The sequence below is a fragment of the Apiospora aurea genome (genome assembly GCF_038362705.1).
Source record: "Apiospora aurea strain CBS 24483 chromosome Unknown utg000008l_segment0_segment0, whole genome shotgun sequence".
Lineage (NCBI taxonomy): Eukaryota > Fungi > Ascomycota > Sordariomycetes > Amphisphaeriales > Apiosporaceae > Apiospora > Apiospora aurea.
Window position 1 is genome coordinate 533,113 of NW_027117395.1, and position 13,318 is coordinate 546,430.

The 13,318-nt window shown below is 41.9% G+C and overlaps 2 protein-coding genes across 2 annotated transcripts; both read right to left on the reverse strand.

Annotated features, from left to right (window-relative positions):
- Positions 1–8,019: 8,019 nt before the first annotated feature.
- On the reverse strand, positions 8,020–8,508 carry PG986_011650 (uncharacterized protein; the record flags this gene model as incomplete). Its single annotated transcript, XM_066847872.1, has 1 exon — positions 8,020–8,508. The coding sequence occupies one exon, from the start codon at positions 8,506–8,508 to the stop codon at positions 8,020–8,022; it is 489 nt and encodes a 162-aa protein (XP_066694568.1).
- A 2,394-nt stretch (positions 8,509–10,902) lies between these two features.
- PG986_011651 (uncharacterized protein) lies at positions 10,903–12,555 on the reverse strand (the record flags this gene model as incomplete). The annotated part of the gene is given in 4 exon segments (XM_066847873.1): positions 10,903–11,383; positions 11,478–12,219; positions 12,234–12,426; positions 12,487–12,555. 4 exon segments carry the CDS (start codon positions 12,553–12,555, stop codon positions 10,903–10,905), a joined length of 1,485 nt encoding a protein of 494 aa, XP_066694569.1.
- Between the last annotated feature and the right edge of the window lie 763 nt (positions 12,556–13,318).

A 13,318-nucleotide genomic window follows, 5' to 3' on the forward strand; every position in this document is an offset into this window, starting at 1 on the left:
TACTTCGAGTACGAGTGGACGTAGGCGGTCGACACTATGCTCCGGCATTGGCCTAACAGTCCTACTTGGTACTAATGAAGGGGATGCGAGCGATGATTGTCTTTATTCTCTTTATTTATATTTTTAAGGAGTACGTGGAAGAACTCTCCTTCTCCACTATTGTATTTTATTCATATATTCTGTTGCTTACATAGAGTTAAGGGCGGTGTAGTGACCGAGCAGGAATAGACGAAAATGAGAACTTAAATCTTCGCGTTGCTACGTTAGCGAGCTATTAATTTATACTAGCGCGCCATTTATAAGTTAGGGTAGTAGATGTATACTATCGTTTATGTTATTAACAAGTAGAGCGTACTTATATATGTTATTAGGTGTGCAGGCTAGGCCGGCTCGGCTAGATCTACTCACATTTTAAGATTTAGACCGCTTCCTCGCTATAAAAGAGTATATATATTAAGGCCGCGATTTCTCGCAGGTATTATTTCTACGTGGTGTGGGCGGATCTAATATTAGCTATATAATTATAGATAAGCTTAGTGATCTCGAAGGTCGTGATTAGCAGCCTGGTAAAAGAAGAGTTCCCGTATTTTAAATACCTACAGTCCGCTATTTTACACTATTAAGCCGTGGTAGGGCAAGATCTCCGCGACTTTAGGTGCTAGACTTCACAGCAGCTGTGCTAGGAAGTAGAGTTTAAATGCGATAAGGCGTTTATGTCGTGCTTTTTATAGTGATATTTTCTATATCCTTTCTATTTTATTTATAATAAAAGTAGCCTTAAGGATAATTTAAATATCCTTTATTACATTCTTTTCCTTAAGTAAAATTTAAGTTATCCTAAGAATAAAAGTAGTGTTATTTACGGATTAAACTAATAATTCGTGTTAATAGTTAAAGAATAAGAAAGAGAGTAATTACTAGTGATAATAATATAGTATTTTAACCTAATCGAGAGTTAAGAACTTTAGTGATCTTAATCCTTTTTCTATACAATTATAATTAAAAGGATATACGCCGAGTGTGCTTTATTTTAAATATTCATTTCGTATAAAATATATATATAAAGAGATAACCTTAAATATTTAACTATTAAAACCGTATATACGAAGACGGCTTTTATATAGCTTTCTTCGGTATCTTCACCTCGTAATTTCGTATGGATTAATAAGTGATATTAAATATAAGCCTTTTATTATTAGCTAATAAAAGCTAATAACATTAATGTATTTTCGGTGAAATTTCATTATTAAGGCTTACACTATAAATAGGGGGTTTCCCTTATATAGGTAATGTTAAAAAGTCACTAGTATTTTTAACGAGAGTTTTAATTATACTTATCTTTTAAGCTGAAAACTAGGTCCTCGGGAAGCGATTAATTTATAAAAGGGGCTCCGCTAAGGTAAGCTATTATAATTTACTTTCTACACTTTATTTCTTAGGTTCGGGTATATAGTGCATATAAATGTTTTAAATGTTAAGATACGTTTATAGCGCCTAAGGTACCTTTATTTAATACTATAATAGTATATTCCTTGTTTTCTTTATCTCACCTTAAAAATAAAGTGTAGTATAAGTGTATTTTAACTGCTTTATATTTAATAAATTAACTTTATAAAAAGGAATTCGAAACTAAGGAAAGCCGTTTTTAAAAGCCCGTTTATACGGTACCTTTATCTTATAAATTATAAGCATTACCTTTTAAATATCCCGCTTAGTTATCTTTAAAAAGATTCTCTTATAAAAATATTATAGTATTAGTTTAAACCGTAGCTATTTTTAATATTTTAATTTCTAAGGTTTTAAATTAAGATAAAAAGTTTTTATAGCTTATAATAAGCTCTTTTTTCACTTATTAATAAATTATAAACTTAAGAGTGAAACCTAGTTTTAACTTAAAACATAAATCTTATAATTAATTATTTACTATTATTAAATTCCGTCGTTAATCTCTTATAAACGCACTAAGTCCGGTCTTCGAGGACGAATTCTCACTTAATATTAACGGTTTTAAACTAGCTTAATTCTTTACCGGCGTTGATACCTTACCTTTTTTACGTAAAGCTTAAAGTCTTTTAAAAACCACAGAGGAATCGCCACAGCCTAAGCATGCTAAGCATATTACATCGGAGAGTGCATTAAGCGTATACTATAAAGATGTAGGGATGCCTTATTAAAAGACGGCAGTATCCATTTATAAACCTTGCAGGAAATATAAGATTCATGATAAAACGCCTACATTACAATAGGTCGGAGCTTGCCTTTATTACGGGAATGGTATTTCAGCTGCAGCTAAGGTAGTTAACCGAGAACGATCGCTCGAGGACTCTTTTAAAAGGGAGTACGAGTTTATTAAGACTATTATCTTAATAGATTATACTTTTAACTCGTTTTATAATAATAAAGCTATTATATAAATAGTGGCTAATAATTCACCTTTTATTAACTTACTTTTTAAATTCCTTAGCACGAAGTAATAGGTTAAATTATTATCTGAGATTTAAGGTACTTTTAAAGCTTTAAAAAAGTTTAATCGAGTTAAATAAATTATCGATATTAAATTTAAACGATGTCTTAATAAATATAAAAGATTTAAACTTTAAGGATAAGCTGTTATAAATTATTAAGACCGTTAACGTTAAGCTCTTAGCCGGATTTCGATCGGTAAAAACCTCGATAAAAGATTTCGACGGCTATATTTAAAGAACGGGTAATTTAACATAAGGGGGATTTTTTTCTAGGGAAACTTCGCCCACTAATAATAATAATAGTTTAAAAGAAAAGAGTTTTATATTAATTAGTAATCCTAAGAACTTAAAGAATTTCCGATCGATTCGCTTTAAAAGAGTACGAGGCGGTGTGTAAAAAAGGGATAAAAAAAGGGTAATAAAGAAAACGAGGATAATAATAAAAATATTCGATTTTTTAAAAAGTTAAAAGCTACTTATTACGATTTTAAGCGGAAGTTTTTTACTTATTTATTTTAAAAACTTAACGCCCCTCGATATTAAGATTACTTTAAGCGAAAATTAAACGGTATACTACGAGTTAAATAACATTTAAAAAGAATTTATTATAACGGTAATTATTATTATAAACGGTGTAAAACTGTTTTTATCGATAACGGATTATATTAAGCCTATTTAAAATAATAGTATACCTTTAAAAAAGCCGACGTACCGGAATAAATTTCGTATTAAACGCGGTTAGCCTTTATTAGAAAATTTAAGTTATAGTATTTCGAGTTATAAAAATAGTTCGAAATATAGGATTTTTTTAAGAGTATCGCTACCTTTCTCCGCGTATATCGATTTTAATTTATTTAAAAACCTTTCCGAGTTTCGATTATATATATACGATTACGAACCGCGGATACTTTAAAAAGAGCTAGAGAACGTAAGCGTGTACTTTAATATAGAATCCTCGAGAACGAGATAAAACGTGATTAACGTAATAATTAAACGGGCTTAAAAGTAGTTTTTAAAGGAATAGTTAAAAAGCTATTCGTTACCGCTTAAAGTAATTAATAACTTTAAAGAAAGTAACGGTGTATTTAATACCGAGATACTTAAAGGTTATATATATAAGTAACGTGTAAATAATAATACTCTAGTAATTAATAATTAAGGGGGAATAAAAATTACTCGAAGCTTTAATAAATTACTTAATATTAATATTATAACGATCGAAAATTAATTATAAAGAGTTATATTATTAATAATAATAAATATTAATTAAGATAACCCTAGTAATTAAATTAAAGTATTAAGTAAAGATAATAATTAAGAGATTAATAAAGAATTTAATCCTTTTATTAACTATTAGCTAAAGGTAATAGGCGCGTTTAATAAAATAGAGGTGAAAGTTTATTACGATATATAAAATGTTTCTTCGAGCTAACAGGTCTACAAGGTCGGCTAAGGTTTCGCCCTGTTCCTGTCCGTCTTTTACCTGGACTAGCAAACCCGCCGCGGAAGGGGGGCCGCCTAAGAAATCCCCATATGCGACTGGGCTGGCGGCAAAGATGCTGTATAAGCCCATGGCCTCTAAAAAGCTGAGAGCTAGGCTGTTACCGCTATATATAGTCGAGCCCCCAACATGACTGTGTCTCTAATAGTTGTGGGGGTTCCCGCCTACAGCGCCTGCGACATACCTGACTTGACCCGGCCGGAGTTCCCCGGGGCCTAGGTCTTGGTTACGTTTATGTGGGCATAAGGCTATAATATAATATTAATGGTTGCCCTTAGACGACTTATAGTTATTTAAAGTTACTCGGCATTAGTGATAAAGCGAACTTATGTAACGAACGCTATCTGGGTTCCAAAGGAAACCTAGTAAGACGTACTTGGGGTTTATGCTTGGCAATACGAGAGAGTATCTGAACGTGCGATAGAAGTCCACTTTTATCGATATAATGTGCAATAGCCGTAGGAACAAAGATGACTGAGGTGCGTAGACTTGAGGGTATTTATAATAGAGTCGTTAAGGCTGTTTGCCTCACTAATAAGTTAAATTAATGCTTAGATTGATTATTAAAGTAGAGAGTGTTTATATAAAATATATAGGGAACGTTTATCGTTATATATCTAATCCCTTTTTTACTAATCGCGCCTAGTTAGCGATTACTACTAATTACGCTTGGTGTTATTTAGTGATTATTACTGATTATACTTAGTGTTACTCAGTGATTCCTCCTAAGCCATTACCACGTAATCCTCTTATCTGTCCATTCTTGTCTGCCCATTCCTGTCTGTCCATTCCTGTCTATCTATTCCTGCTTGTCCATTCCTGCCTATCCTAGAATAGCTGCATCGGGTGCTGCCTGTCGTCGTAGTGCTGGTTATCGTCGTAGCTTGGTCGTCGTAAGTCTTACTAACTAATAGGGTTATAATGATTAGTGGAGCTTTGCTGACTGGTGGAGTTCCGTTAACGGGTGTAGCTTAGAGTTATGCTGGGTTTCTTGTGCAAAGGTTCGGGGTATCGTAGGGCCGTGCCGTAAGGTAGGTCCTGGGCCGCATGGTTAGGCCAGGTCGTAACAACTTACCGCGATATCGAAGCTGGGCTATCCGATTTTACTAAGGGTAAATATATTAATTTAATAACTTATATTAGTCTTTAATAATTACCGTTAATTATAGCTTAATAGGTATAGTTTAAATTTCGTTATATATATATTAATCTCGATCGGTAATAATTAAGTCGTATTTTACATTTTATTATAACCCTTTTATATTATAAGAGAAGTTAACGAGAGGGGATTAATATAACGTTTTTAATATTACGCACGTTACTCGCTAATTACGTTAAATTAAATCTTAAGGGATTCTATTTTTCTATAATTAATTTAATTTTAATCGTCGTCGCCGTCCCGGGTAATTAATTATTACTTATCGCCCCTTCTTTTAATTCCGGTTTTAACTTTAATTCTTTACGCGAAATAGCTTTTATTATTATCTTAGTGACCGGTGTTAACCGGGGCTTAAGCCGAGGCCTCGCTTAGCGTTTTCTTATTAAACCCGATTATATTATTATCGCTACGAATCGTACCCTTAACGGTGTAATAACGGCGACATTATAAGATTTACTTAAAAGGGAGGGAAGCCGGCTAATTATTATTAAGCTTAACTCGGCCGTATAAGCCGACGTAATCGAGGCTATAAAAACGCTTTAAAAAAAACACGGTATTAATTCGCTAAATATTATTATAATTAATACCGGTATTTTCGAAGTTTACCTCGTCGTAGCTATTATAAACGTATCGAACCTATAAAATATATTATTATTAACGTACTCGAGGTAATTTAATTATATTAAGCCGTGCTATTATTATTACGTAAGTTCTTTAATTTTAAATAAATAACTATAAGTTTTAGCGTTAATTCTCTTAAGGTAAGTTCTTATTTTTTTTACGTTTTAATATTATCTTAAAAGGAAATTCTTTAGTTAATTAATATATAATAAGTATAGAAATAATGTAATAATCTATTAATTATAACGTAATTAATATATTAACTCGAGATATTAATTACTTAATAAATAATAACCTCTTATCCTTAATAATGTTTACGGACCGATTAAAGCTATAGCGTATTAGTATATTAAGCGAATTAACGCCGAGGAGCCCGCTGTTACCGCGTTCGTTACCGACCCGGGGTTTCCTAATACCGACATAAGTAGCCGGGCCACCGGGCTTTTCGGCCTGCCGCGAGCGCTAGACGAGCCGGACGAGTTGTATAATAAGATAGTACGGGCCATCGAAGAAGCAATTAAAGAGACCTATAAAGGGAAATTTATCTATTACAAGGGTAAGGTGCTGCCCTAGTAAGCGCGGGCGGTTAAATAGTCGTAACCGTTATTAAATAAACAGGCATAGAGTGGACGATACCGAAAAAGGGCCAGCCCTTAGCCTTATAACAGTCCAGAACTCCTGTCTCCGGACCGTGATAGGGGCATATAAGGCGACCCCCCAATGTTACTTAGAGACTGAAGCGGCAGTTCCCCCCTCGACCTCTATCTAAGTGCGAGGGCAGCTAGCTTCGAGATACGCACGGAGACTACCGGGAAGCTATAATTTCTACGCGGCGCTTATATAAAAGCGGCAGAGATCATTAATAAAGAACGTAGCGCAAGGAGAAGGAGACAAAGGAGACCCTAAAGGGCTACTAGCGAAGCCCCCACGACTTTATAGCTAAGCGACGCTTAACTGACGTCAGCTAGACAATGGCTAAATGGTCAAACGGTCGAACAAGCGCTCAAAGAGAAATGGGAACAAAAATGGTTCCATACCGTTACTCCGACGCGAGGCCGCCGCGAATTAGCTGCAAAGTCGCCGCCAAACTGGGGAGCGTGCCGTCGTTACGACGATATGCTTAAGCACGAAATATCGGTCCTAATATAAATACGTACTGAAAGAATAAGGCTTAAGTCGTTCCTATTCACCTGTCGGGTTCTAAACGTTTCGACGCCGCTATACAACTGCGGTGAAGGACGGGAGACAGCCGAACACTTAATCCTATACTGCAAAGACTTCGAGGAAAGACAAGAGTAGCTAGCAAAACAGCTAGCACCTAGTCCGCTGCGAACTCGTCGCGATTTAGCGGCGCTTACTGCAGAAAAAGATACGGCGAAGGTTATCGCAAAGTAGCTTTTACGGACCGGTCGACTGCCGCTGTATAAGTTGGCAATAGAGATTAGGGGACCACCCGAACCTGGATAATCTCTCTTCAGGCCCTAAAGCAAGGGTCACTAGGCTGGTGGGTGAGAACCAGCATGGTAACGTCGAGCACGTGAGGTAGATTTTACAATATTGGCAGCGTGTATTTTTAGTCCAGCTTCGGCACGGTTTATTACACGAGGAACTAGGTAGATGTACCGAAGGCCTTCGGCATACGGCGTACTATTAATAATAATAATAATAATATTAAATAAACACGAACTCGGAAGGAGAAGAGGAATTTAAAGGTTTATTTTATACTATATTAATCTAAGAGTACTTAAATTATTACGCTATACACTTAAAAGGTATAATAACGTGGTGAAGAGTTAATTAAATCACGAGACGGGGCGTGTTTTATTAATTAATTAAATATTTATAAGCTCGCGTACTTCGAGCAACTAATTTAATAATAAAAGCTCTCGTTTACTTTAATCCGTTTTCGTTAAATTAAGCATTTAATTAATAACCGTTTTTAAGTAGCTTAAAAAAGTTATATAATCGCTATTAATACGCGTTACGTTTACAGTCTTACCCGTTTCCCGCTTTATTATATTAATCTCTTTTTATTAAATTTAAGCCGGAATAGTTAAGTCCTTAGTGTAGAGCAGGTACGAAACCGGTACGTCTTTATAACCGGAATACGTTAAAAGGGTAGCGAAGCTAGCGGCCGAATGCTTTACTAGCTTTTTAGCCCAGAATATACCCTTTTCCGGTGGGAAGTCGGAGAACGACAGTTGGGCCGATCTAGCCAGGTTGGGATAGTAGATCCAACCGTTTTCCTAGACAATCGAGGATATTTTGGATTACTAGGTGTCAAGAGTGATAGATGATCTTAGGAGAGGAAGAAGCGAGAAGGAAGAGGGGAAAATACTAACATCGACTGCGGCTGGCACCAGACTCTCCACCGGCAGAGACGCCTGCACGCTAGCAGCGGGCTGCCCCAGCTCGGGAACCAGGGATGCCATATAGGCGATCCGTACTACACCCCCCTCAAGCCCCCGTTTCTGGCGATAGGCTTTGCTTAGCCCCTGTACGCTCTGGGTGCCGGGCGCGCCTCCATAGGAGTGGGTGACGAGAACGACATCCTTGCCGGCGTCGGCCAGGCGCGCAATGTGCTGGGCGATACACGCGGCGTCGTCGGACAGGGTGGGCGGGGTCCCCGGCTTGGCGCCGATGCTGGGGAGATGCAAGGCCTGGATGTGGATGCCCTGTTTCGTGACGGCGTCGACGACGGGTTGGTACAGCTCCGGCAGCGCAGAGGCTCCTGGGATTATAAGCATGGAGGGCGGCCCCATTTCTGGGGATTTAGATAAAGGTTGGCTGTAGAGGAACGTCTTTGGGGGTGGGCGAGGAGTATTAGAAGGTGTTGTTGAGAAGAGGGGGAGAAATGCGGCCGACCGTTGGGGAACAGAGAATATAAATAGAAACCATGTAGGAGAAACAAACCCACATGGGGCAGCAGGCCAATATAGGTGGGAATGACAGCAGTTCTGGTGCACGGGGCTACCGGCTCATTGGGCCGGTCATGTGGTACGGCACCCCCAGCGAAGTAAGGAGTTCTTCGAACAGCCAGGAAGTGGATGGCGATCCACATGACTGGGGTGAAGTCTTGAAATCTCTCGGCGCGTTGGATGAATTCGGGGGTCGTCATCAAGTCTATGCTCTTTCCGAAAGCAAACCGCGCTATTACATTGCCCTGCATCGTGATCGGAAAAGTCGTGCCACTCAGCGAATACTGCTACCCGCTCCCGTGATTTTCACCGTATAGCAGTAGTATACCTCCTGGATCGGCACTTTCTGATCACGTTTCTCGTATTCATCAACTTTTTGAAAGTCTGAATTGAGTTCCTCGTACAGTCCACTATCCCACTTGGCAATTCGACGTTCAGAGAATAGCGGTTCGATGACTTTTCGTTTTGGCTTCGGCTCGTGGACAGGGGGTTGAAGGCCAAAGCCTTGAATATCCAAGTTGATATTGGGTAAGATCTTTCACGAAGACTGAGTCTCTATTGAATACATTATGAGCTGCTAAAGTACCTAAGTAGTACATTTAAGTAATCATGATAGTATCTACCCCTGGTACTCAGTATATGCGATTTTTAAGGGGGCGATCATATAACAGTATTAAATGATTAACCTTTCATGACCTTGGTGTATCTTGAGTATATATAGCTACCTTTAACCTGCTATGGTCGCTCTCATACCAAGAGCTAAATCTGATCCTGACAGAACCCATCGCATGGACCACCCAGGCAAGTCAGATAGATCGGCAATTTCAGAATGAACGTTCCCAACACCGTCTTGGTCAGGTGCCGTTCCAGCACGCCACACAGCCACGCCCAGAACAGCCCAGGTTCTACGGGCTGGCCACTGAAGAGAGCAATCTCCAAATACAGACGTTGCATACCGGAAAAAGTGTTGTGGGCCGTACGGATGGCTTCATCGATGGACGCGTGCAAATACCGGAAGCGAGCCGAGCCTGCCTCTGGGACATTCAGGGGCAACATACCTGCCATCTTCATGCCACAGTGATATGGTAATGTCGATATAGAGGCGGTCGAGAATGTCGCCATAGACAGCGCGGCAGGTAGGCGTCCGATCTAAATAGCGAGGAACTCCCCTTCGGGAACGCTGCGATGGAGCAGAAGAAGGAGAAGACGCCGTCTCAAAAATGGGCTGCTCTCCATGCACAGGCTGGAAAGGTACGTGGATCGATCTTATAACATCCTAGCAATTTGCATATCGAGCCTCTCCCCGACGTCGGCACATCTCGTACCCTCCCTATAGTGCTATGATAATGTTGAGGGCCTCGCTGGGGGAAGGGGCGGGGTTTGATCAGTCCGGATTTGCTGAAGGGCAGTCTTCCACCACTGGCGCCGAGGGTCCCAATATGCACGGCCGAGCTGTGGCTCGATAATGTAGCTCTTATCATCATGAGCACCAAGTCGTAGATCTGCTGAGGGATCTCCAGCGAGGGGGGGGTTAAGTAAATGAAGAGGGACGTCTGCTCAGATTCATATCTGTGTCAAGTTTGATGGGCGGCTTTCTTCTTATCCACGGAGGGCAAATTCGCTGGAGCTTCGCGCGGCAACGGATTAGCACCAACAGGAGCATTCGGTCGAGTTCCCGCCCGTACTCCTCAATAATGATGCTGGGCTCCAAAGAAAAGAGAGTACCGAAATACTGGCACTGGATTATGGGAAGGACAGGTCATCGACAAAGCTTGACCGCAAGCTACGGCGACAACGACGGTATGGGCCCTCGGGGCACAAGTTTAAATTCTGACGCATTGTGTTGCCCCATGGAAGGACAGATGACACGGCGGATGAGAGCCCCACGAACACCGACGATAGGAATTGATTGACGGACAGCCCAATGTTCCTATTCCGGATGGCTGAAACCAGTTGTAGGAAATGAAGAGACAACTCTGTCAATCGGGAACAACCAGAGCAGCACCAACAACCAGACGGCAATTCGGCCCGCAAGAGCAAACCTCCCTCGGTGGTTCTCTCATGTAACCGGTTGCCTCGTACGTAGTGGAATTGAGCGATAGAAAGATGACAGGACCCCAAACGAGTGATTTGGACGGTTGGTTGACTAGCACGACATAAGGGACGTATCTTACGAGAAACGACCTGGTTCTGGAAAATGAATCAATACGACTACAGTTATGCCACTCATCCTGGATGCTAACGATGACCGATCTTGAAACCTCCGGGAACCTGGCGCGTAAACATCCCATGGGGATCAACCCTCATCTGAACTTCCCGGAGCCGCTTCAGGCTTTCGTGGCCGTAGCTAGCGATGGGATCCTGCCAGGGCGCTGCGTAATCAAGGTACACCCACGGGTCATACACGCCTTGCCTACGCGCCTCTTCCTCGATGCCAGACATCAGCTTGCGAGATGCTGCCTCCACGACCTCTTTGTCTTTGACATGTTTAAAGCTGGCGTTTAGTAGCACCACCACTAATGCTGCCGTCCGCCCCTCAAGGCCCAACGAATTCTTCCTTGCACCCTTGTTATAGATTGACGGGGGGAGAGGCTCTAGCGAAAGGCTCCAAGTGATTCCGGAAACGCCCTTGACTTCTGGGAGGCTGTTATTCCAGATGTCCCATGTGGCGTTGAGGATTGAGGCCGTTGATTCGACAGTGAGCACGGCATTCAACTGACTGGAAATAGGAGTTAGTTATTCGTTTGCATTGAGACGCGAGATGTTGGCTAAAACCCTCTTAGAGTGTGAACGCGATGAAACCAGTTGCCTACCACAACCCATTTGACTGCGCGCCTCCTCCTTCTCGGGAGAAATCGGCCATGTTAGCCAGGCGCATTGTGCTGTAGTATCTAGGCAGCCTCATGATCGGTTCGAATATGGCCGGCTTGGCCTCCGGTTTTGTGTACTGAATTTCGTTGACAATCAGGCCGACGGGAAGCATGCCCATCACAGCCGAAAAAGCAAAAATGAGGATTTGGGACGCGTGCTCATCATATGTGCTTGCCGAATTGAGACGAACAAATGCTTCGATTTGATCGGCCAATGTCCGCTTCGGGTGATAGGTCATGCCGCCCCAGATCTGGCCTTGCTTGAATGTGGTGAAGTCGATGCGTGTCACCACGCCGAAGTTGTTGGCGCCGCCGCGTAATGCGACGAGAAGATCTGGGTCATCCTTTGCGTCCACGATGGACCCATTGGCCAGCACAATCTGGAAGTTGGAGACGGAATCACAGGTGAAGCCATAACGCGGCGAAGTGTAAGAGATGCCGCCGCCAAGTGTTAAGCCTCCGATGCCGACGGGGGCGGCCCGTCCGCCGTTGACACTGAGACCGAGGGGATCGAGATGCTCATACACCGCACCCCAGGTAGCACCGGGACCAACGAGAGCCAGCGACTGGTCCTTGTTGACCGAGATGCTATTAAGAGCCCGCAGGTCGATGGTGACGCCTCCGTTGATGTTGGAAGCCGAGGTCATGTGCCCCCGGACCGGACCGCGAATTGACAGAACGGCGTCTCCGCTTCTGGACCGCTGAGGCCATTAGCGGTAGACGCCAGAGTACGGATGGCAACTGAAACATCCTCTGCTGTTTCTGGGGAGACGATACAGAGAGGCGTAGCCTTGGAGTCCTGAAGGGAGTAATAGGATGCTAGAGATTGGTCATATTCTGAGCTTCCAGGCAGGAATACTTTGCTGCCCAGCGCAGAGACCAGGGCCGAGCACTGGAAGCATCGTCAGAAGGTTTCAATTTGTACCAACTGACAGCAAAGGTCAAAACTTACACAAGGCCCACTTTCGCTCGCAACAATGGTCGTGTTTTGGGTAAAGAGCCGGTTGAAGAATTGAGACATTATGAAGCAAATGGATGTAAGACAAGTATCAAGTTGTAGATGGTCAAAAACGCAGTTGCAAGTCTTGAGTAGAGTCTTTGCGATGTCGGCAGTATTATATCACTGTGCCGAAAACTTTTTCGTCACTATCTGCACTGTCGCTTTTTCACTTGAGTCTGAAGCCCCTATCAGTCAACAACAGGAAAATAGGTAACTTATTGGACGTTCAAGAACGCAGATTCAATAAGCCCTTAGAGGTAGCAGGAGATACAGCGTTATTTTGGTTGATCAGAAAAGGCTGCTTACTATGGCTCAAGTCCACCGCAGGTTGTCTTGGGGAGGGGGCTAAATCGAACGACCACGCTTATCCCACAGAGTGTTGCAACGCCCCATGGACCAGCAGTGTCGTATGCCACCAACTACCAACTCTCCCCTCGCTTGCCTGTGAGTTCATTTTGCTGATGAGCAACAGCCCAGGCAAAGATCAGAGAGCACGTGCCGTTTCTGTTGGTAATCGGTCACAATCATCCATGGGCAACGGGTGGTTGGGCTCATTTTGTTGGTTCGACTTCTGCATGATTCCGCAGCGGGCATTTATTGTTTGGGGGTTGTGGGTCGCTGCCAGTGTGCCACTGGACATAACACGCCAATCACTTAGCTTTAACTTGCGGGGGCGGCATGGGACCAATATCGGAGGAGTTCACGAACGTGACCAATCACAATGCAAGAATGTGCATACATGTGGAATTGGAGTTGCTTCCGTACAAGGCTGAAATTATGATTG